Source organism: Saccostrea echinata, unplaced genomic scaffold (genome assembly GCF_033153115.1).
Source record: "Saccostrea echinata isolate AGI-Se365-2 ecotype Australia unplaced genomic scaffold, CSIRO_AGI_Sech_v1 ptg000025l, whole genome shotgun sequence".
Taxonomy (NCBI): domain Eukaryota; kingdom Metazoa; phylum Mollusca; class Bivalvia; order Ostreida; family Ostreidae; genus Saccostrea; species Saccostrea echinata.
In genome coordinates this window covers 8,748,017-8,770,378 of record NW_026889774.1, presented here as the reverse complement: position 1 = coordinate 8,770,378, position 22,362 = coordinate 8,748,017, and the positions used below count along the sequence as shown (strand labels likewise).

Sequence of the window (22,362 nt, the reverse complement as noted above, 5' to 3'; positions counted from 1 at the left end):
GATAAATTGTATAAATTCTCTACCTAAATCCCATCTGAGGCACAGCCAGAGATAAACAGCTCTTTATTGATATCTGTTTATATTTTTTATTGACACAATCTTTAATCTACTGTCTTTCCACAATTTTTTTTAAATAAAATTTGTGGAAAGACACTACTTTCAATCTATTATATACATGCCGCTAAATGTCACCAGTCGCTCAAACAGTAGCCGTTTGCTAATTGATTTCTTTATACTTGTTATTAATCCTTTTATTTAATTATTAATCCTTTTATTTTGTTCTATCTTTGTTCAGTATGTATGTTTTGTTGTTAAAAATCATAGTTAATTGAATTCAGATATTAGGTACTGATCCATTCCAAAGTCATGTAAAAGTAAATTCCATGCTAACTCAATATATAAAAGTACAAAAACTATAACTTGTGTTGTTTTTTAAGTTTTATGACTCTGCATTCTCGATAGACGCGAATTTAGCAAGAGTTATTTCCCGTTGGTCGCATTGGAGGTCAACAAGCCCCTGGGGTCTGTTTCATCAAAGGTCGTACGCCCAGTCGTAGCGCTACGCCGGCTTAAAGTCGGGACTAATAGAAAGATTTGCATTTCGTTAGATAGCGTATCTTTACACTGGACTAAAGTTAGGCCAAAATATTAGGTCTACTCATGGGTAGGCGTAAGTTCGGGCGTAAACATAAAATAAAGCGACTTTACTAATTTGAAAACGATTTAGCCATTCCTTAAGAAAAATTTAGGTTCTAAGAAGCCTTCTTAATATAAAAGATGCATTATTTACATGTATTTTCACAAACTATGAAGATTTGGGGGAGCGGAAATCGGTACTCCCACTCGCGGTTGTAGTTGACTTGAAGTACTTGCATAACTTTAATAAATTTCATCATAAAAGATTGCCATATTAAGGATTCATTTTAACACCATGCAACTCTTAAGTTTTGACAATGCTGCATTTATACACATTTGATTGTTGTATTTTGAGTAACTATGAGGTATTTGATGTACATTTTTGTGCCATTCACTGAAAAGAAACGTATTAAAAATATCTATTTTGTAAAAAAAAAAAAAAACAAACAAACAAACAAACAATTTTTCCTTTTTGTAAAGTAATATTCTTTAACTTTGGTTAATATCTATTTTTTTTTTAAAGCTAATTTTTTAATTCATCGTAAAACCAAGTAGCCTTAAAAAAATATCGTGCTCGAAAACTCCATTTCTTATTTACTCCATGTCGTAGCAACTGTTCCTTCGCCATGCGCTCGGCACTTTGAAGTGAAAGTTGCGGGTCCTTCGGATGAGACCTTAAAAACCGAGGCCCCGTGTCACAGCGGGCGTTGGCACGATAAAGATCCCTCACTGCTCAATGGCCCTGAGTGCCGAGTAAAGGTCAAAATTTGACCCCTTCACCGGTATATGGTGACGTCTCTATATGAGTGAAAATTCTCGAATGGGACGTAAAACAACATACAATCAATCAATCATCCCTAGGCTGTACAATAGGTACTGAACAATGTAGCGTATGAATATCGTAACTGCCAACGATAGCGTAACAAATGTAGTTCCGATTAAACTGACTGAAAATAAAGTTAATGCTGACAATAAAAAAAACTACTTATAGCCTCAAAATGCACAACAAATCAAATTAAATTGTAGAATCTGATACAAAATTCATAATTTGAATCATAGATCACTATAGTAAATATGTCACTAAACCGGAAGTGACGATCCGAGTAAAGTATGATGGCTACCAAAACATGAAATGTAAAATCCACCCTCTTATCCCTAATATTATAAATCCTTCGACTTTACATGAAGCAACAACAGGTATGATCATAATAGCTATTACTACAATCGTATCAAGATAGGCTGACATATCATTTTCGATAAAATCGTAAACGAACAACTTTTCTGGCAGGCACATGACAAACATAGATTTAACAAGTATGAAAACAATATTACATATAAGAAAAAGTGATATATTACAAAATATTTCACTCCCCACAACTTAATTTCAAAATTCTCCTGAATTAAGAATTTTCATCAACTCAACATAACATTAACAGTCTTTTCAGATTTATAGTCTGATGGGAATGTTCTTTGAGTCTATAATTGCTAGAAGGTTGTCATCAGTGGAGCGGTCCCTAAGAGCACAAGATCTTTCAAGCATCTTCATCCAGGTCGAATCCCCATTGTCTTCGCTAACTATTGTCTTAAGTTGTTCATATGTGTAGTATCGAGCCTTTCCAACAATTTGTGCCTCCTTTTTCCCAATCCTCTCTACTGTGCCCGGAAGTGTATCTAGTATCTAGTAGATCCACACGTTCGATAGTGGAACTCCTTGTTGGGTCCATCTTCTGTTGAATGGTCATGGATGTGAATTCCCAAGATAAAAGCTTTCTATCAGATGACATCCCCTGTCGGTCCTTTGGAGGCCATAAAATACTGAGATCTTTCAACTTCAGCGAAACCTGTTCTGTGCCTCAGTCCCTTCTTGCTGGAGGGAATAATGGTAAACATCCACGTTTTAGGAGGTTGAGGGCCCTTTCTGACATACTTGCTCTGGGTTTATTACTAGTAGAATCTTGCACTGATTGGGAGGCTGGCTCAGATGGAGTTTCTGCTATGGCTGGTGCAGTGAGAGCAGGGGTTGGGCTTGAACATCTGATTTTCTTTGCGGGAGGACTGTTGTATCTGCCTCTGTCGTGGTATATATCATATCAAGGTAGATCTTGTCAAGGCCAGCAAATTCATTAATCTGGACTGGAAGGTAGGTGAGCTTAATTGCACCATCTTCGTCCGGTCAACCTGAGGGGCTTCATTCCTCTTCTGTACCGACATCTTCCTTGAGAGACTGGCTACTCCCTTAGCGTCTGTGAGGATGGCATCTCTTATATTCATCTTAAAGATCTGTCTACCCTGGCCTTTAAACAAACATATCTTCCCCAACATCAGTGAGGCGTGCAATATTTCCAGCTCTTCTATCTCAGGGGAAGACGGCGTGTAACATACAGTTGGCATGTCTAGGGCTTCTTCGTCATAGTCTGCTTGGAATAAGGCTTCTGGGGTTGGGGACTGTGTATGTGTGATTTTCTTTAACTTGTCCAATCCTTTCTGCCAGTCATCCTTTTTCTGGTGGTTCTCCTTGTGGTAGAAAGCTATTCTAAGACCAAAACTCTTGCATGGGAGGCAGAGGTAATTCCCCATTCTGTTCCATTGACCAAACGACTGTATCCCTCTGGGTCGAGGCTAAACCAGACACCATTATTTTCCGACATCAAGTCAGATGGATTTTTGGCAAGTTGGTGAGGATGTGTTGACTTGATGTGGCTCCTGAGGTCAGTGACTCTTTTGTACGTCTTTTCGTCAGGGCACCAAGGACAAACAACTCTCATAGTGCCATGCTTAGGCATCATATGGTTCTTAAGGTCTCTGCAGGAGGAAAACTTCAGGTCCACGTCTAAAATACTGTCTTATAAACGACTTGTTAACCATCTCTATCAACATCTTTGGGAGAAGAGTTCTGGGTGATCATGGCCAGCTCTATCCCAAGCTCAGTGGTACACCAATCTCATATCTACCATCTACATAAACATCTAAGTATCACTTCTTAAAAATAACTTGAAACATAGGAATATAAAACAACTTCTGAAGAAACTTCTATGGTTTATTTAAAAAAGATTTAAAATTTTCTTAAGGACTAATGACCCTCTGCTCTAAATTTCACAATTTTTTTTAAACTTTCCAACATTGATTTTCATCAAGAGCTATAACATCAGCTTCAAATGGAAAACAGTATGAGGCATGAAGCGCCGCTTATTTTTTCAGAAATGATTTTTATGTCGGAACATGATATGAAGAAATTTTAACACAGAGGATAGAAAGAGTAATGATTTATTATCATAGCATAAAATTAAAAATATGAGGTGCATTTGAAAATAATATTTAGTATCATACCTATTGAATTCATATTAGAAAACATAATAAAGCGTTGCTTCCTAAGTCAGAATATCACTATGTTGTATGTAGTTGTAAGAAAAGAACACATCTGTTAGCAAGAGTTGTCTCTCTTATAAATATTTTTTTCATTGGAAAAAAATGTAATAATAATAGAAATTCTATATTTGGTACTTGAAACATTAAACCATTTTTAAAATGGTCTTTAAAAAGATAGAACTTATTCAATTTGTAAGGCTTCTAATACTGAATTTAAATGTTTTTTGTTATATATAATAAAACAATTTTGAAAAGTATAGGTGAAGGAAATAGAAGGTAATGTTTCCATCATTTGTCAGGTTTGATCGAATCGAGTATTCCAAGGTCTCGATAATGAAACTCTGATAATGAAAACTATGAGTAGTATTCATATTTTTACTTGGAAGGTTATCTCTCTTATCAGAGGGTCGGTCCCCCTTAAACCAGTTGGGGAGGGTTTTTCCTTTGTAGGGCATTAATCTGTCGACATGATAAACTTTTGCTGGTTTCCGAAGTGTTCTTTGCACGAGGTAGTTCAAATCACCTTTTCGTTTGGTGATGAGGTAAGGACCCTTCCACTGTGAAGTTAGTTTTGGACACACCCCAACCTTCCTGGTATCATCATACAACCAGACAGGTTTACCTTTTTCTAACAGTTGTTCCTTTGCTTTGAGATCATAGTGGCGTTTATTATATTCTGTCCTCTTTTTCAGATGTTCCCTGGCCAGGGCATGAACATCAAGCAAAGTTCTTTGTAGCTCATCTATGTGCTCATTTGGTTCTATGGAATCATCTGGTCCACGTCTAAAATACTACCAAACCGGCAGACTACTTCATTGACAAAAGTCGTAATAAAAGTTTCAGTTTCTTGATCTGGGATAGCTATAGCTTCGGTCCATTTAGTGAAACAATCAATCATAACCAGAATGTATCTGTTACCTTTTGTAGACTCAGGAAGAGGTCCCAGAATATCTAGAGCTATCCTTTCCATTGGCTCTCCAACCATGTACTGTCCTAATGGTGCTCTGTTTTGTCTTTGGCTGGATTTACGAGCAGCACATAAATCACATTTTTTACAATATCTTGCAATTTCTTTTGACATTGATGGCCAGTAAAATGAATTTTTCATGCGACACGTGGTCTTCTCAGCACCAAGGCGGGCTCCTGTGGGAACATCATGAAAGTAATGAATAACCTCTGATTTCTTCTGCTTTGGTACAACTAATTGTAATATGACTTTGTTTGTATCCACATCTTGGAACTCTCTGTATAACAGATCATTTATGACTTTAAGTCTATCCCATTGTCTCCATAAGGTTTTGAGTGCCTCAGAATTGTGTGATTTGACATCCCATTTTGGTCTTTCAGAACCATCTGTCAAGGTCAATAAAAACATGCCCATGGATTGGTCTTCCAGTTGCATCTGTTGAATTTCATCCACCTCCCACCCCTTTAGTATTACTTGGTTTCTGAATTGGCATTGGGCTATTTCTTTACTTCTGGTTGTCACTCTAATTGTTGGCATGGATTCAAGACCTTCACTTCCATTGGAGTTTTCATCATCGCTATTATCACTGTCATCTTTGTTTTGTTGTCTTAGACATGGTTTGCAAGGATTTCTCGACAAGGCGTCTGCATTTTGATGACTTCGCCCTGGGCGGTGAGAAACTGTAAGGCCATAAGTTTCGATCTCTTGAAGCCATCGTACTGTTTGACTGGTGGGGTTCTTCAAGCTTCTGACCCTGCTGACAGCAGCATTATCAGTGTGAAGTAAAACCTTCTGGCCATAGAGGTAGGGATGAAACTTCCGAAGGGCGGTGACAACAGCTATCAACTCTTTATGTGTGACACAATAGGATTGCTCATGGCGGTTCATTGTTTTACTCATATAGGCAATTACTCTTTCTTTGCCCTCTTAATTGATTCTGAGACAAAACCGCACCAATATCTTTATCACTGGCATCGGTATCTAGAGTAAATGGTAGTCCAGGTAATGGGAACCCAAGTATTGGCGAAGTTGTAAGAGCTGTTCTGAGGGTGTCAAATGCATTCTGGCATTCAGGGGTCCATAAGAACTTTGCGTTTTTCTTGTATAAATCATGGAGGGGCTTTGCTATCTCTGCAAAATTCTTCACAAATCTTCTGTAGTAAGAACAAAGTCCGAGGAATGATCGGATTTATCTTTCATTCTTTGGAATTGGCCAGTTTTGGACAGCAGGCCTCGAGACCATAAACTGAGAACAGACTTAAGTAAAAATTTTGATTTTGAATATCTTGTGTTTTATTTTAACACATACTTAAAAATTTGCAGGTTTGTAAAATGTTCCAATTAAAACATATGATGAAAATTTTATTTCATTATCGAAATTATTTCAAAAGTTATATTGGTTTGAAATTTTGACTTAAGTCTGTTCTCAGTTTATGGTCTTGGGGCCAGATATTTTCTCAGTATCTGTCTGGATATCCTGTTAAGAAACTATGTGACCTAAGAATTTGACTTGTTTTTGGAAAAATATACATTTTGATGGCTTGAGTTTTAAATTTGCTTCTTGAAGTCTTGTAAAAATATTGGCTAAGCACTGAAGGCCTTCATCAAAAGTTGAACTGTAGGAAATTATGTCATCCATATAGACTCAGCATTCAGTCCACCGTAGACCTTTCAGTACATTCTCCATAAGTCGCTCAAATGTAGACGGGGCATTAACCAGACCAAATGGCATGACTCGAAATTGGAAAAGTCCTAATGTTGTTTCAAATGCAGTCTTCTCTTTGTCAGTTTCAGACATTTCTATTTGCCAAAAACCTAAATTGAGGTCCATTGTTGAAAACTATTTGAGACCAGACAGAGCATCAAGGCATTCATCTATACGGGGCAATGGATAGGCATCTTTCACAGTTTTCGCATTCAACTGTCTATAGTCAACACATGCTCTAGTAGCTCCAATTTGCTTAGCTACTAAAACTAGATTTGATGCCCAGGCACTGGTGGATGGTTCAATTACACCTTTCTCTAACTTGTTGTGTACTTCTCTTCTTTTAATATCTCTTTTTGCTATAGGCTGTCTCCTTAGGGGTTGTCTCACAGGCTTCTCATTTTCTGTATCTATCTTGTGTTTTATTATACCAGTGCAGCCAAGATCATCTGGTGTCTTAGAGAATACGTCTTTGTGCTTTAGGAGTAGTTTGAAGAAAGCATCTTTCTGTTCTTGGTCTAGATTTTTCGAACTTCTTTCAAACATGTCAAGGAGATGTTCTGGCAAATCTATTTCAGGAGTTGTAGTTTTCTTGGTAACCTTAAGAACTAAGACTCTCTGTGGTATGGTACCCTGATCCACTAAGCATTTCTGCATTTACCGATTGTAGTTCTGGCTTGAAGTTTTACGGATTCTTCTCCAAAGTTTACAATGTTTACATGTATCTGATGAGACTGGGTATCTATCAAACCATCCAGTACTTGTATGTCATCACTGAAGGTGTTAAGTTGCTCTAGGTAGCCTATATTGGTGAGGTCACCATTTCTTGTCAGAGCTACTGGAACCCAGATACCACAATTTGCAAGTATGGAAACTGTTTTCTTGTTCTCTACATTTGTAGCTGTTTGATCATTGGCAATCCAGCATTGGACAATTGTCTTCTCAGCCTGAAGTGTTTTTGTTTTGTAGTTAATGTGATGACAATACTGCAAGAGGAAGTCTTGTCCGAGTATAGAAGGAAGATCCATGTCAACCACCAACAAGTCAACTGCATGTGGAACATCTAGATAAATGTAAAATCTTTCAATACTATGGACTGACAATGTATGGCCATTCAAATCTTGAAGATCAGGACACGACTCCTTCAGATTCTTCAGAAATTCCACATGTGACAAAAGTGATGCAGTACAACCACTTTCTAGTAAAAAATTAACATCCACCCCACCCAATGTTCCAGTAATATGGAAACCATTATATTATATCCGAGATATTTTTCTCTTTCTTTAAAACCACCCCCTTTGAGTTATCAGAACTACTGTAGGTCTTGGTTCCTCCACCCGCTGTCGACATGCTGTCGACCTACAAGGCTGATGATCTCCCATTTTCCTGTTGGTAATTTTGTCGCCTAAGTAAATCTTGATTTTTTCTCTGCCCAGGTCTTGGTTTGTCCAACTAAGGATATTTTATGATAAAATGTTTAGGTGATCTGCAATGGAAACAGAGTTGAGGGGAAAGCTTCTTGTTAGCTATTTCCAGGCGGTCCAATCTGTTGCTGATTTCTTGAATAAGTGAAGATGAATCAGGAGAGTTGTTTCTAGGCGCAGTAAAAGATGCTAACTCACTGGTCACTGGCACAGCTTGTGGAACATTGAATTCCTCGTCATTTGCTTTGACAGCTCTAGCATGTTGTTTCTTTTTGTCATAGTTTTCATCAAGGATGGCTTCATATCTGTCAATTATATCAGCAGCTTCTGAAATGCTCTGACAATCTTTATCAATACATCTGCACTTCATCTCGACAGCATCAGCTTGTTAAGGTGATTTAAAGCTAAGATTTCTTGAGCTTGCTCATCTAAATTACAGTACGCTTTTTGAACCAACTGTCGGATGTCATCACCTACAGCAGCAGCACTCTCACCCTGTTGTCGTCTGCGTGATTCAAGCTTAGCTAACCATTTGTTCTGGTGTCTGGAATTTCCGACCCACTGACTAAACTTGTTAATAAGGGCGTCAAAGAATCTTTCAACCAAAGATAAACTCATGTAAAATGTCTGTCCTGGCCTCTCAAGTTTGCAGCAAGAAACAGTACTTTATCTCTCTCTGTACTCTGGCGTAGTCATTGAAATGTGAAATGTACTCGTCCCAGCTTACAGTTCTATCATAGGACTCTGGCTTCGTCATGTAGTTCACAGGTTGGATAGGGCTTGAAAATAGCTGAGGGGCAGGTCTACCAGAAAAACCACTATAGGTGCTTGGTGGTGGTCCATGATTGTCTTCGTTTCTTTTTGGAGAAAATCTTTCATCATTGCTTGACTTCTGACGTTCATCATATGTGTCACCTTGACCACCATCATCAAATGTTACCGACTCAGGCACGCGTACCTCGACTTCATGATCAACCGACTCACCGGATTCTGACATCTTAAATTCTTTTTTTTTTCTTCGTCGTCTTAAATAAGTAGTAATGATTCTATTGTTAAATCTATATGTCATCTTATCTTCTAAGACTTTAATGTTGTTGTTAAACTACCACACTGGACGGCTTATGGGCTCGTATCAGGACACTAAAAAATTTAGTATCCCACTTCTGACACCAGTTTGTAAGCTACCCAAGGGGTGGCTAGTATTTCTGAATCTCAGCATGTATACAGGTCATTGCTTCATCATCTAAATAAATCATCTATTTACCAGGATGCACAAATTTAATTTGCTTTCATGTAAAATAGACCAGGCTCCTCTCTCTGTAGATACTTAGTGGAATAATACTTAAGATGATGATCAGTCATACTTATACGTACAGCATCTCATTATTATAACAATATAGGCAATACACAAATAACAACATAGGAAAACATTGCTGATTCTTCAGAAACACACGTTTAGGTCGTCCAGTGTGGCAGGAGATTTCTAAATAGACTAATTACGTGTAATTTACATTATAAGTATCTCACTGTCTTTGTTTTCCTTCTCTATCTTTCGAATGTTGCCGCCATACAACTAGAAGAAATCTGTCGTAACGTAGTACGCGCTTGCTTATATAACCTCCTATCCCCTGTCACATGACTCAAATTACCCAATGAAAATATGCCGTACGAACTATCAACCAATCAACAGCTTGTACGGAAAGCTGAGTTCCCACACAAGTTCCCACACAGAACTACTTTTGCCACACAAGCTGCCGTACAATATCGTAACAAATATAATTATGTAAAATTAACAACTGGAAATAAAATACATAAAATAAACTTGACTAGACGAATAATCTAATGCCTTCAATGTTTATAAATGTAGTTCCGATTAAGCTGACTGGTAATAAAGTTAATGCTGACAATAAAGAACTACTTATAGCCTCAAAATGCACAACAAATCATCTTAAAATGTAGAATCTGATCCAATATTCATAACCTTTATCATAGATTACTATAGTAAATATGTCACTAAACCGGAAGTGACGATCCAAGTAAAGTATGATGGCTACCAAAACATGAAATGTAAAATCCACCCTCTTATCCCTAATATTATAAATCCTACGACTTTACATGAAGCAACAACAGGTAAAATATGATGATCATAATAGCTATTACTACAATCGTATCAAGATAAGCTGACATATCATTTTCGATAAAATCGTAAACGAACAACTTTTCTGGCAGGCACATGACGAACATAGATTTAACAAGTATGAAAACTGGACGACCGCACAATATTACGTATAAAATAAAGTAATATATTACAAAATATTACAATATATTAATTACTACGTAAATATTAACGATTCAATAATCGGTTGTATTACGGTGATAGCGTAGATTAAATATTGTACAGGCTAGCAGTCCGTTAAAAGCAAATAGAAAAAAATGACATGAAAATTAATTTAATTTCAACGAGTACTCGACTATCATTCGACTAAAGCCTCCGCCTATTCGACTAAGCTGTCCGAGTAAAATTGACATCCCTAGTATAAATGCAGCCCTCCATCGGCTAGTGGTGTCGTCTCCATGTGAGTGAAAAAATTCTAGAGAGGGACGTTAAACAAAGAACAAACAAACATTCATTAAATTTAAAATATATACATGTACCACTTCTACATGTTCGTGGCATATAAATTGCACTTTAATTTGAACTTTTTAAGAACTTTTTTATTTACAGTAGCATGTTCTTCAAACTTTTCATGTACATACATTCCCAATTATTTCATAGCGTTAAACGAGAATAATTTAAATTCTGGTTGTAACACGATATTTGATTGGGAAAAAAATACTTCATATAGTATAAATTGGGTTGCCTACGTCACAATGACTTGCGTCAAAAATGTATCGATCCGCTACTCACTTTATACGGTATAAACTGGGTTGTAAGCCGCTAAACCCAGTTTATACCCATTTCATAAAATGGGTAACTATTAAAATCATTCCTTGATTACTACTACTAGATGCATTACGACGTCTAAGTCTATTATTATCATACAATAGTTATCATCAGTTTTATCCCTGGTATAATTTCTTTGTTATCTTAATGTTTGTGGTTACTCCAATCATACTACCTTGACTGTCAAATCTTTTGGTTCGAAGCAATTTGACTTCTCACGAATATTGGTCTTATTAAATGTTTTTAATTAGTACATGCGAATAATAATAAACTTTTTTCAATTTTCCTTTGATATTGTATGGTTTTCTGTACATATCTTAGAATGAATAAGATCATCTTAAGCAAACGATTTTTTACGAACAGCACTAAAATATACAGCATACTACTTTATGTCGTTAGCAGACCTCCGTTTTCACATCAGTTCCTGTAGAATTGAACTCATGACAACATAAAATAACAAACATCACGCATTCCCAGGCAATTTATTTACATTTTTTTTCAATAATGTAACAATATACAAATATACAACTGTTATATTATTTGAGAAATTATTAATGTCAGTGATTCCATATGTTCAACCAACACAAACATAATGTATTAAAAGGATTGTGTTAAGTCCGTAAAAGAAGACAAATGTTCCACTTCAATGTCATTCTGTGGTACACCCTTTAGAGATCTTCAAAAGTTTTTAAGCACGTCGCATCGATTTTGCTGGAAAAAATGAAATAAATAAAATAACCATAAAAATGCGCCGGCTTATGCGTACATGTAATACGGTGCAACAAAATTGAGAGGTACTTCACAAGATCTTAATTTTTTTTTACTATCTCCAGTATGAACTCAAGACTTCCCAAGTATTGTCTTTAAATATTTGAAAAACAACATTTGTAGATGTCAATGTTCCAAATTCAAAATGAAGTAGAAGGAATTATTTATCACAACAAAATTATCGAAAATTTGGTATTGGTGGAATTCTGACTTCTACAATATTTTCCATGTACATGTACACTGTCATCTTATTTTAAATTATTAGTAGGCTCCTACATATTTTACGTTAAATGATAAATACAAGTAAATGGTTGTAATTTATACTATTGCCGTGTAATCTCCACAATGAAGCCTGTTTTGTAAAGTTTCTTTCCATTTTTTGGTCTACATTTCTTCCTCTGAGGAAAACAAATAAAACGATTCACCTTTAAAGAAGAAATGTTCCAAAGAGAATTATTAAATTTGAGGGTTTTTTTTAAAACTGAGGCCATATTTAAAATAATGTTTGCTTGCCCTCTCCCGGCACAGGGTAAAAAAAAATGGGTCGGTTTGTAGGTGGGAAAATCTTTTATTCTCAGAAAATTTCAACATACATGTTGTCGAATGGGAAATTTCAGGAATAAAATGAAAAAAAAAATATCTTAATTCCTGGAGGTTGAAAAAGGTTTTGAGTCGGGCCATTTTGAGCCAGTCGGCCGGGAAAGGGCAACCAACCAAATTTTTAAAGTTGGTCTGATATGAAATATAATGTTAATGTTTATTTTTGTGGAATGAATCCACAGTTAATCATATTTTTTATGTTTTGTGCAGTATTCCATAATCGTTTCATCTAAAAAAAAATTTCACCTTTGTCCCATGCAGTCTAAACAACAGGTTGACTTCCTGCAGCAGTATCTTATAAATCTGATGGTTATGGCATCTTCTTATCAAGTATAAAGTATTCAGACACTGACAAAAGTGATCATGTAGTATTAAGTATATGTATCTAATCATTAAAACTTTACCTGTAAAGGTCTTCGAACTCCGAGAATTCGAAGAGGTTCAAAGTGTGAGTCCTCCACCTCCTGTAATGCTTTAAATGCCTGAAAATTGAAAATACTGCATATAATCGAATATATCTATCTATCTATATACATGTACATGTAAGTCTCGGAAGCTCCAATTGATGCTTTATTTACCGCAATAGACTGATTAAACACAAAAATGGTTATATAATCTTTCCTATTGTTTTACAAAAATGAAAAAAATCAAATAAATAAACTTATTAATCAGACCTCTTAATCTGAAATGTAATTGTTAAAAAAAATACGACAGGGTCCTTATGCTCGCAGAAAGGATAGATGAGAAGTTTAAAATTCACTAACTTTACGAGTAACCCTGATTGGGCATTTAAATACTATCCACTGAACAGTTTCGTAACAAGGAGGTGTGGTCAAAGATCCCTTGTACGTGTAGAATCTTTGGTCATATGGTAAGACATCTATGGGCGATATTCCACATTCTACTTGGACATCATGGTGCCTTTCCCCATTTTTCGGAATACACTTATCTTGAATGGTTTCTTCAGATGGTCGCTGTCCACATCGTAGGTCTACAAAACCCCAATATAAGAATGCAATACATTCTAAAATTTCCTTCAGCAATTGATGTACCAGATAAAGAAATTGTAGTAGATTACTAGTTACTAAAGTTAATCAGGCAGATGGGTACAAGAAGACAACGATAAGAATGGTATTTAATAGGAAATATTGATTTGGAATCGTACCCTCAGAATTTTCCATGAATACCAATTAAACCATAACAACAAAGTAGCCAAAAACTAACATTGATGGCTTATACATTACAACTTACATGGATCAATTAAAGACTTACACGATACATTACAGATTTACAGCTGTACAAGATATCAGCTTGTTACGGAACTTACAATAAACAGCAGTTTGTTACAGGACTTAAAACAGTACACTGCGAAACACCACTACACTACAGGACTTGCAAAGGTACAGTACATGTACAACACACCAGTATATTACAGAACTTGCAATTACATATGTATAGCACATTACAAGACCTGTTCTTGACAGGAATCAAGAATGGTACATTACAAGAAACCGGTTTATTAGGAACTGTCAAGGTATATTAAAAGACACTGTTCCGTTACATTACAAAATGACGTTACAGGACTAACATTGACATACGTACTGGTACGTTACATGACTTACATTGACATACGTACTGGTACGTTACATGACTTACATTGACATACGTACTGGTACGTTACATGACTTACACTTGTAGGTAGGCTTGGGTTCAGGTTCATGTGAAGGTTCATGCTTCTGCACCTTCTTGTAGTATTTCTCCATTATGTCACTCAGCGTTTTTGCAAACCGCACTTTGCAACGCTCACGCTGAAAATAATACAGATATAATTTTTTGAGGGCTGTGCCATTGTGTATTCAGTTTTTAAACTTATCCACAGACATCTTGTGTATGACATAAGGGTATCATATTAATATTTTGAAACAAATACATGTACGTAATTTAATTACAGTGTATAAAACGAAATATGAAAAGAATTCTATGTTACCCCTCGGTAGCACTGTCTAATATATTGTTGTACGTAGTCTCTGTAGTGTCCCCGTGAGCAGATCCTTCTGTATGAGTGCTTATGAGTCTAAACAAAGCATGCATGTTTTAAAAACAACCATTTGCTGTTCGAGTACAGTTAATTAAAAAGTAAACTCAAGACACATCATGATTACCTCCAACACATTGCACTTCGAATCAAATATTAATTAAACAAAATAAGTAAAACAGTTTGCTCCTTTGTTACTTCAGTATTTCAGATGTAATATATACATACATCCCGTCTCTTTCTTCTATCCTCCCCATCATAATCGTGCTCAACCTCGCCACCATATTCCTTTTCAACCTCGCCACCATATTCCTTTTCAGCATCACCACCATATTCCTCTTCATTTTCCTCATTATATTCATTTCCATATTCCTTTAAAATACACAAACATTTTATATCATCTCCACATTTCTATGGGATATATATAGGATCTTGAGTAGAAGAATTACATTCCTATTATATATCCTTTTGTTGAAAGTACCAGTAAGCAAAGTAAGAAGGAATTTAACTACTGCTATGTCAATTTTTCTAATTTACACATACAATGTTATCCCAGCCGTCATACTGGTCATCATAGTCTGTGTCAGTATTATCAACATCGCCTTCGTCACTTTCTTCCTCCTCCTCGTCACTTTCGTCGTCATCATCATCATCTTTTTTCACCTGATCAATAAGATATATTACACTTCAGTTTGTTCCATATTGCATTCATTATTTTTGCAGTACAATATTGAAGCATGTAAAGTCCGGATTTAATGAACATAAGATTTGCTTTCAAAGTGAAATTTACATGTTATTGTCAATTAGGAAGACTCTCTCATTATTGTCTTAAAGAATCTTTTCTTTGTGGAATCTGTGTTAAATCACATAATTGTTATGAACTTAATTTTCCGAGGAATGCAGTGTACCTTTAACATAACCCCGATGACCACCAATCCATCTCTTGCGGGCTTTGCATATTTTATGTCTGGATATATGCTGTCATAAAATACCATATGAGCCTAGAAGGGACAGAATGAAGTTTGTACAGAAAAGTAAAAAAAAATCCAGCAATATTAGACCAACAAAATTGTCTATCAATATGTAGTATAATAAACATTTTAGGCAATATAGAAACACTAGACATTCAGAAAAACTATTGGTAATAAACAGTTTAGGCAGAATCATACACTTACCACTGTTGATATAATTTGATAATCATTACGATAAATGTTTTATTGTTTGAGAAGAGTGATTTCATCAACAAAGAACAAAACAATGAAAAAGTTCCAGTTTTGATATTGATTTTGGTTGCTGTTTCTACTTTATCACGTACTTTTAATGTCGGGGATCCTGAGTCCACTTATGGCAAGAGGACCCCTGGCTTTCATTGTTAAGGTCACCTGAGTGACTCACGTCACCTATTGCTATCCGTTTTTGTCTGTCGACGTGAGTTGTGCGTTGACATTTGAACATTTTCAGCTTATTCTCTGAAACCGCTGATAATTTTAACCAATTTTGGCATATAGAATCTATGGGTGAAGGACAACAAAAATTTGAATTACATGGTCCCTGCCCCCCTGGGGCCTGGGGGATGGGTCTAAAACCATCAAAATTAATGCAATCTTTAAATTAAAATCTTCTTCTTTACTCCTGGACATCAAGCAGTGAAACTGTTGGCATAATTGTACTACGCATTGAGACCTCTACCATAATTGTAGAATTCATGGCCTAAGGGTCAAGGGTTCTGGTGCTAGGGTGGGGCAATATAGATCATGTAGAGAAAAGTGCATTATATCTTTGAAAATCTTCTGCACCTGGGTATTATTTAAAAAAAAAAACTAAGTACATAGTTGTGATGAGCAAGGGTACCTCTTCCAGAATATAAATTTCATGACCCTAAGATTGGAGGTTCTGGTGAAAATCTTCTCTGATCCTGGGCATATAGGAGGCAAGCAGAGTAAACAAATTCAATAAGCAAGGGTATTTTTACCAGATTTTTGAAATTCTGAACCATTTGGTCAAATGTTCTGATGCTGGTCAGGGTATTCTACTGAGAGAAGTTATTCCCCCTTGCCATTTACCATTGATAATTGATCATTGTAGATAATGTATTTGAAACGTTAAGAATGATTTTAGTACTACATGTAGGTACATGTATGTCAGTTCTGCGTTCATGATTTACCTCCATAGGATAAAACTTGTTGTCGATCGAATGTTCAGAACCTTTCTTCGTCTTTCTGCCAAGATGAACGTGCAGTTGTGCAAAGATGTACTTCTTGTGAGCAGGTCGACCAGGCACGTTGGTTAAAATGATATTGTTGTCGTTGTCAGACTTGTCCACAATGACATTAAAGTCCGGTGCATGACCTTCAATTGAAAAGACATCGGTGAATTTTTTGTTCTTTATGGTAAGCATAAATTCATCATACAGTAGAAAGTATTCATAACCGATATAAACTACTAACTAAGATATATAAATTTTACCCTTTTAAAAGACTTTTTCGAAACATAAAATTAAGATAATTGGATCTTCCAACTACATTCCAGCAGAATTAAATTAAAAACAACGATTAGGTCCATGGCTTTGGACTGATATTGTTGTTACATGTTTATACCCCATGGTAAGTATTACTAAGTGGTTGAATGAAAAATAAAACTCAATTAGTACGTATTGATGATCCCGCTCTTCAATTGTGCAATTCACTAAGGAAAAACAAAGGTTCAGACTGCAAGTCAGTGGCAGGAATATTTTTTTTTACTTCGAAAACCTGTGTGATATCTCCTTCATCTGTTCATCGTAAAAAAATAAAAACATATCGGAAAATGTTATCTCACCGTTATTGAAGGTTGTGGCTGGTACTCTTTTACTAAGATGCTTCAGAGCAAATCTCAGGTATTTGCGAGACTCGGCCTTCCTCGTGTTAAGGTTAATAGGAGACTGCCGTCTTGTTGAGCCACATGTTGTCCAACATTCGTGTATTCTGCACCAATTTTCTGGTCCTGGTGAAACAATTATCAAAGATTGGTATAAAATTGTTAATGAACGTATTAAGAATTTACCCTTCCAATACTCATTATTTCATATTTGAACATACTGGAATCAATCCAATAGCTCCCAAATAAATGTTCTTTCAGGTTATTTGGAATTTAATCTCAGAAGACAAGATGAGTATGTACAATGTAGGCAATGGTATTTAAAAATATTAGAATTTTAAAAAATCAACAAAGTACTCAGTATATATTATTTTCGCTATATTCACTACTAAAGTAAGGCACATAACAGAAAGATATGTAGATATGAGAGTATGTACGCTTTAGTAACGTCATCAATCTCAAAATTCGTTGCAAAAGTATCAGCGTTAAGACTCTTCTGGTATCCATAATGTGTCAATGTCAAAAATGGCATTTGATTCAATAATGTTATTTGTAAGTACGATCGCTTGAACATTTCAATGGTGTTTCAACTTTTATGTGATTGTTCAAATTAACGGCCTTGGATAAATTAATTGTGTACATGTACCTTCCCTGTAAATCAGGCCTCATCTGTTTGTGTCCTCTTTATTTTAAAATTGCTATCAAGACATAACTAATAACCATCTTCATCATCATCATAAAGTACCGCATATTTGAGATTTGACTGGATAATATTTTATTCGATTGGGCTTTCTGACGTGCAACTTTCTTTCCTGATGTGAATGGAATCAGTTTTGGGATATGTCTAAATGTCATTAGGATTTCTGTGTTCAAAACTGCCCTCAACATGCATATGCCCACAGCAACCCTCACAGTAGTAACAAAGGACGTATGTGTTCATCAGCATAGTCTAAATCCACTTTAACAGTTTAGATAACTTCGGTTTTACTCTAGAAATTTCTTTAACATTCTAGTATTTAAAAAAAATCGCTAACGTGTAATTGTTGTATATTTAGGAATTGAGTTTATATTTTGCAAACAAATACAGACTTTAAGCATCTTGTATAATGCAGTTCCCTCAAATGACGACAAAATCAATCTTTTGAAAATTCCGAATGATGCAACTTGTGCGTCCTTTGCATCGCTTGATTCATATTTCCTAATTAACTTTCAATTGGATATTACATGTAAAATTCCGAGAGATACCCTGACAAGTCGCTGAAGCTCTCTTATGCTGTACATCACAGTCATTGCCATTTTTTTAAAACCTTGTGCGAACTGGAAATACGAAATAAGTTTTAGCAGACCCCCCTCCTTATTAGACGACTTAATATCATACATAACAAAGTACGACACAACTGTATTTTAAATTATGATCTTTATAAAAGAAACATTATTGAGAGTCCTAATTGTTCATGTGGTACACCAGAAGACCCATATCATTTCTTCTTTGTATGTAATAAGAGAGGAACTATTTAGAAACCTACTGTGTCTTACTAAACCAAACACTAAATTGAATATTATTGATTGTCACCTACTTCTGAGGGGAGATGAGTCACGAAATGTTGAAATCAATAAATATATTTTTCAATCTGTACAAAAATTTATAAGAGATTCTGGCAGATTCAATTAATTATTACAGCCTTACACTAAAACTCTAGTTAGTTATATATTTATCATGTAATGAATGTATGTTTAAAACAAACATGTATGTATATCAATATTTTTTTCTATATATAGACCTTGACAGTTGTAGCCATTTATGGTGAGAACCTCGTAAGTTGTTAGAACTTGTGTTCAAACCATTTGTATATTATTTATACAATAAAATATGTTCAAACCAAATAAGTTTTAGACAACGATAGTTAAATGTTGACATAAGAGAAAATGTCGGACTTAAAATGTTTCTTTACTATTTGTGGGTTTTATGTAAGTATGACGTTGTACTTCCCAGATCGTCCAATTCAAGGATCTAATGCCTTTGAAGTATACAAAGGCGAATTTTAGGAAAGGCGTGAGATATAATACACTGCTGTTGGTGTAAATTATGAAGCAATCAATTTCCTTATACTCGCTTGATTTGCCAATTTTCACACATATATTATATGGGAATTTGAAGTCCGGTGCAAGACCTTCACTTCAAAGGTTTAATTGAAATTAATTAAATATGAAAAAAAAGAATAAAATTTTATAATAAAATATAAAAATTTTAAATATTTTTTCATTCAATATAAGTAGAATACTAGTATATATTTTTTTCAATAATGCAGTATATCATCGTAAAAATACTAAATATGGTTTGTTCGAACTCATTAAAAACACTTTTGTAATGCATTTAGCGAACCCGTATTTATATTCATATGCAATCTTTCAAAGGTGAGGTTATCGGGTATTGCAAACAGTTTTTCTTTTTTCTTAACTCTTCTGCACTCTTCTCGAACCTGTTTCTATTTTTTTTTTCTGTTTCTCTTTCTCTTTATTGATTTTACTAGTATTCGTTGGGTAGCAGCCAAAGATACTTTTTAATTTATGTACATGTTTTTAAAAAAATATATTAGGTTTATCATCTTTGCGTCGTTTTACACGCGACATACAGTACATGTATTATGTTGACATTGATAAATTTGTTAAAATCAATTCATATTGCAATGACTGCATATTTAGCATCAAAATATAAGTAGTAAAATGCATATTTTGCTACTTGTTTCTGTGAATTGTTTTGCGTTAGTCTCTTAAACTGAAGTAATGTAAAAGTTTATTGATCAAGTTATTCAAGTCGTTTTCTGAAAGCGTGTTGACATTTCAAATGTTTGTATATTAATAAACAATAACGAATATACACATGTACACATACATGCATTTTATTTGTGCTAATACAGACTACAAAAATGCACATTTTTATAACGATTTTATTAAAAATAGCCAAGAACTGTTTTTTATGAAAATATACTAGAAGTTGTGACCATTGTGGACAGGGGTTTCGGCTGTATAAAAAAAATCTTTTTTCGCGAAACGTGTCTTTGAAAAAAAAAATTTTAAAGTAAGTCAAATTCCTGCATATAACGATTCGTTTTTAAAACGTTGAATATTTAATGACCACCAACTATGTATTACAAATACAAACACCTTCAAAGCTAAGTATTAAAAACCCAGAATATATATTTGATAAATTTAAGCGACGTCCTTCTATTTTTAGAACCCTGAATTACAAAATTAGAGGAAATTAACTAATCAATAAATTATTCCAAAATTTTAAGCAGCATTCATTTGTTTTGTGTTTATCATTTAAAAACAAATCATTAACACTTCATTGAATTAAAATCACAATTAATACTGTTGTGTTATTCTGATATTTTAAACAGTATTCATTTCTTTTGTGTATATCATTCAAAAACAAATTATTAACACTTCTTTCAATTAAATCACAATTAATACTGTCGTATTATTCCGAAGTTTTAAAAAGTATTCATTTCTTGTGTGTTTACAATTAAAAATAATTAAATAAATAAACACTTCATCAAATTTAATCACAATTAATATTGTCGTACTACAGGATGCTGTCTTGGCTATTCTGGATGTTACGCACCAAATGCAACGTCCTACTGAAATTCTTTGACACGGTAGAGCGTTTCTTGTATGTCCGATAAATATATTTTTTTCTATAAATAAAAGTTAACGGATGCGTTGCTATTTATTTTTTATATGTACCTTCAATGTGTTACTTATATATATACAGAATTTCTAGTAAGTTTTTTTAACATTGTATTACGGCCTTTGGACTTAAAAAAAAATTTAGTACATTTTCAGCGTTTCCTTACTTTTTTTAAAGACACCTGCAGATATTGAGCTGATTTTTGGTAATTATGTCAGTCTTCCTTGAGGAGTTACAGATCAAGTTCTGAGTTAAGCATTTTTGAAGGAAGCATGATTTATAGACTTACAATTATTCTAAGTTTTCTGTACTTCTTTTTTGTTTCCCGGACATTTCTAGATATTGAGCTAATTTTAAATATGCGAATCCACGATAATGAATTGCAGATAAAGTACAAATAAAGTTGCACTCATTTCTTCAAGCGTCAATGATTTAATTTTTGTTAAGGAATAATCGGACTCGGACTAAAGATCGCCAAAATATAATTGTTCCATGTTACTTATTCCTGTCCGAAAAGTATATATTACATGTATCTATCCATCTTTATATTTTGTAACATAGTTGATAGCTTTTCGAAATTAAAAAAAAAATTCATGAAGTTTTTTTGCAATACAATATTAAGTATTTATAAATCTTACTTTCACAATTGGAATCACTTCTATTATAGCTGAAATGAGCGTCTTTAAGTTCTTCATAATAACACATCTGCATGGACTGCGGCCTTTTAGACAGGTAGCCTGCACCGTGCACTGTATCTATGTAAAATAAACTGAAGATACATATGACAAGTAAGCCCAGAGATGCCATGCTTGCGGAATGATGAAGAAGCAGCCTAAATCCCCTCCTTTTATAGCAAAAATTAAACCTCGTTATGTAAGAAGCGTGATTCTTGTGTAATTTTTATACGGATGTAAATGTGATAATGAGGCAAAAAATTCAAATTAATCCATTGGCAAGAATCTTATAATGAAATTAATTAAGTTACAATAGTACGAGTATTATTCCTCATAAATTAGTTTTGAGATACAGTGTATCTGTTTAAAATGTATAAAACATGCATTTTTTTCTATTTTGGCAAACTGCTCTCGCTTTTCATAAAAGTCATCGCTAATTGAAGTTTAATTAATTTTTCTTAATTTGACAAGTAACATGTAAAGAAATGAATTATTATATATAGTAAAGATGTTGAACTTAAAATTTACATACATAAATGCGGTGGGAAAAAAGAAAATTAGACCCAAGTTTCCAAGATTTCGATTTAGTTGTCAAATGAATTACACTTGTACTTAGCTATAAATTATAATTCTGGAAAGAAAAGAAGAGGGTCAAAATGTATTTCATTATTCCAGGACGTACGATAGTTTCTGCGG

The 22,362-nt window shown here is 34.5% G+C and overlaps 2 protein-coding genes across 2 annotated transcripts; both read right to left on the bottom strand.

Annotated features, from left to right (window-relative positions):
- Window positions 1-6,809: 6,809 nt before the first annotated feature.
- LOC133192867 (uncharacterized) lies at window positions 6,810-9,095 on the bottom strand. The gene is made up of 5 exons (XM_061328871.1): window positions 8,812-9,095; window positions 8,556-8,693; window positions 8,174-8,403; window positions 7,394-7,737; window positions 6,810-7,292 (listed from the first exon to the last, which is right to left on the bottom strand). Exons 1-5 carry the CDS (start codon window positions 9,093-9,095, stop codon window positions 6,810-6,812), a joined length of 1,479 nt encoding a protein of 492 aa, XP_061184855.1.
- Window positions 9,096-11,586: 2,491 nt separating this feature from the next.
- On the bottom strand, window positions 11,587-21,799 carry LOC133192866 (nacrein-like protein). The gene is made up of 11 exons (XM_061328870.1): window positions 21,631-21,799; window positions 17,263-17,427; window positions 16,610-16,794; window positions 15,354-15,446; window positions 14,989-15,108; window positions 14,674-14,817; window positions 14,398-14,484; window positions 14,101-14,218; window positions 13,175-13,401; window positions 12,815-12,892; window positions 11,587-11,753 (listed from the first exon to the last, which is right to left on the bottom strand). Exons 1-11 carry the CDS (start codon window positions 21,797-21,799, stop codon window positions 11,721-11,723), a joined length of 1,419 nt encoding a protein of 472 aa, XP_061184854.1. The 3' UTR covers window positions 11,587-11,720.
- Window positions 21,800-22,362: the final 563 nt, after the last annotated feature.

Excerpts from the sequence above, each read along its gene's own strand:
- LOC133192867 (XM_061328871.1), bottom strand. The coding sequence starts at position 9,095 with ATGTCAGAATCCGGTGAGTCGGTTGATCATGAAGTCGAGGTACGCGTG. Across the intron at positions 7,738-8,173 it reads GAAGCTTTCCCCTCAACTCT|ATGTTCCACATGCAGTTGAC; the intron begins GTTTCCATTGCA and ends ACATTTATCTAG. Across the intron at positions 7,293-7,393 it reads CCCAGTCTCATCAGATACAT|AGAGTCTTAGTTCTTAAGGT; the intron begins GTAAACATTGTA and ends ACCATACCACAG.
- LOC133192866 (XM_061328870.1), bottom strand. The coding sequence starts at position 21,799 with ATGGCATCTCTGGGCTTACTTGTCATATGTATCTTCAGTTTATTTTAC. Across the intron at positions 14,485-14,673 it reads ATAGAAGAAAGAGACGGGAT|ACTCATAAGCACTCATACAG; the intron begins GTATGTATATAT and ends TGCTTTGTTTAG. Across the intron at positions 13,402-14,100 it reads ACCCAAGCCTACCTACAAGT|ACCTACGATGTGGACAGCGA; the intron begins GTAAGTCATGTA and ends GGGGTTTTGTAG.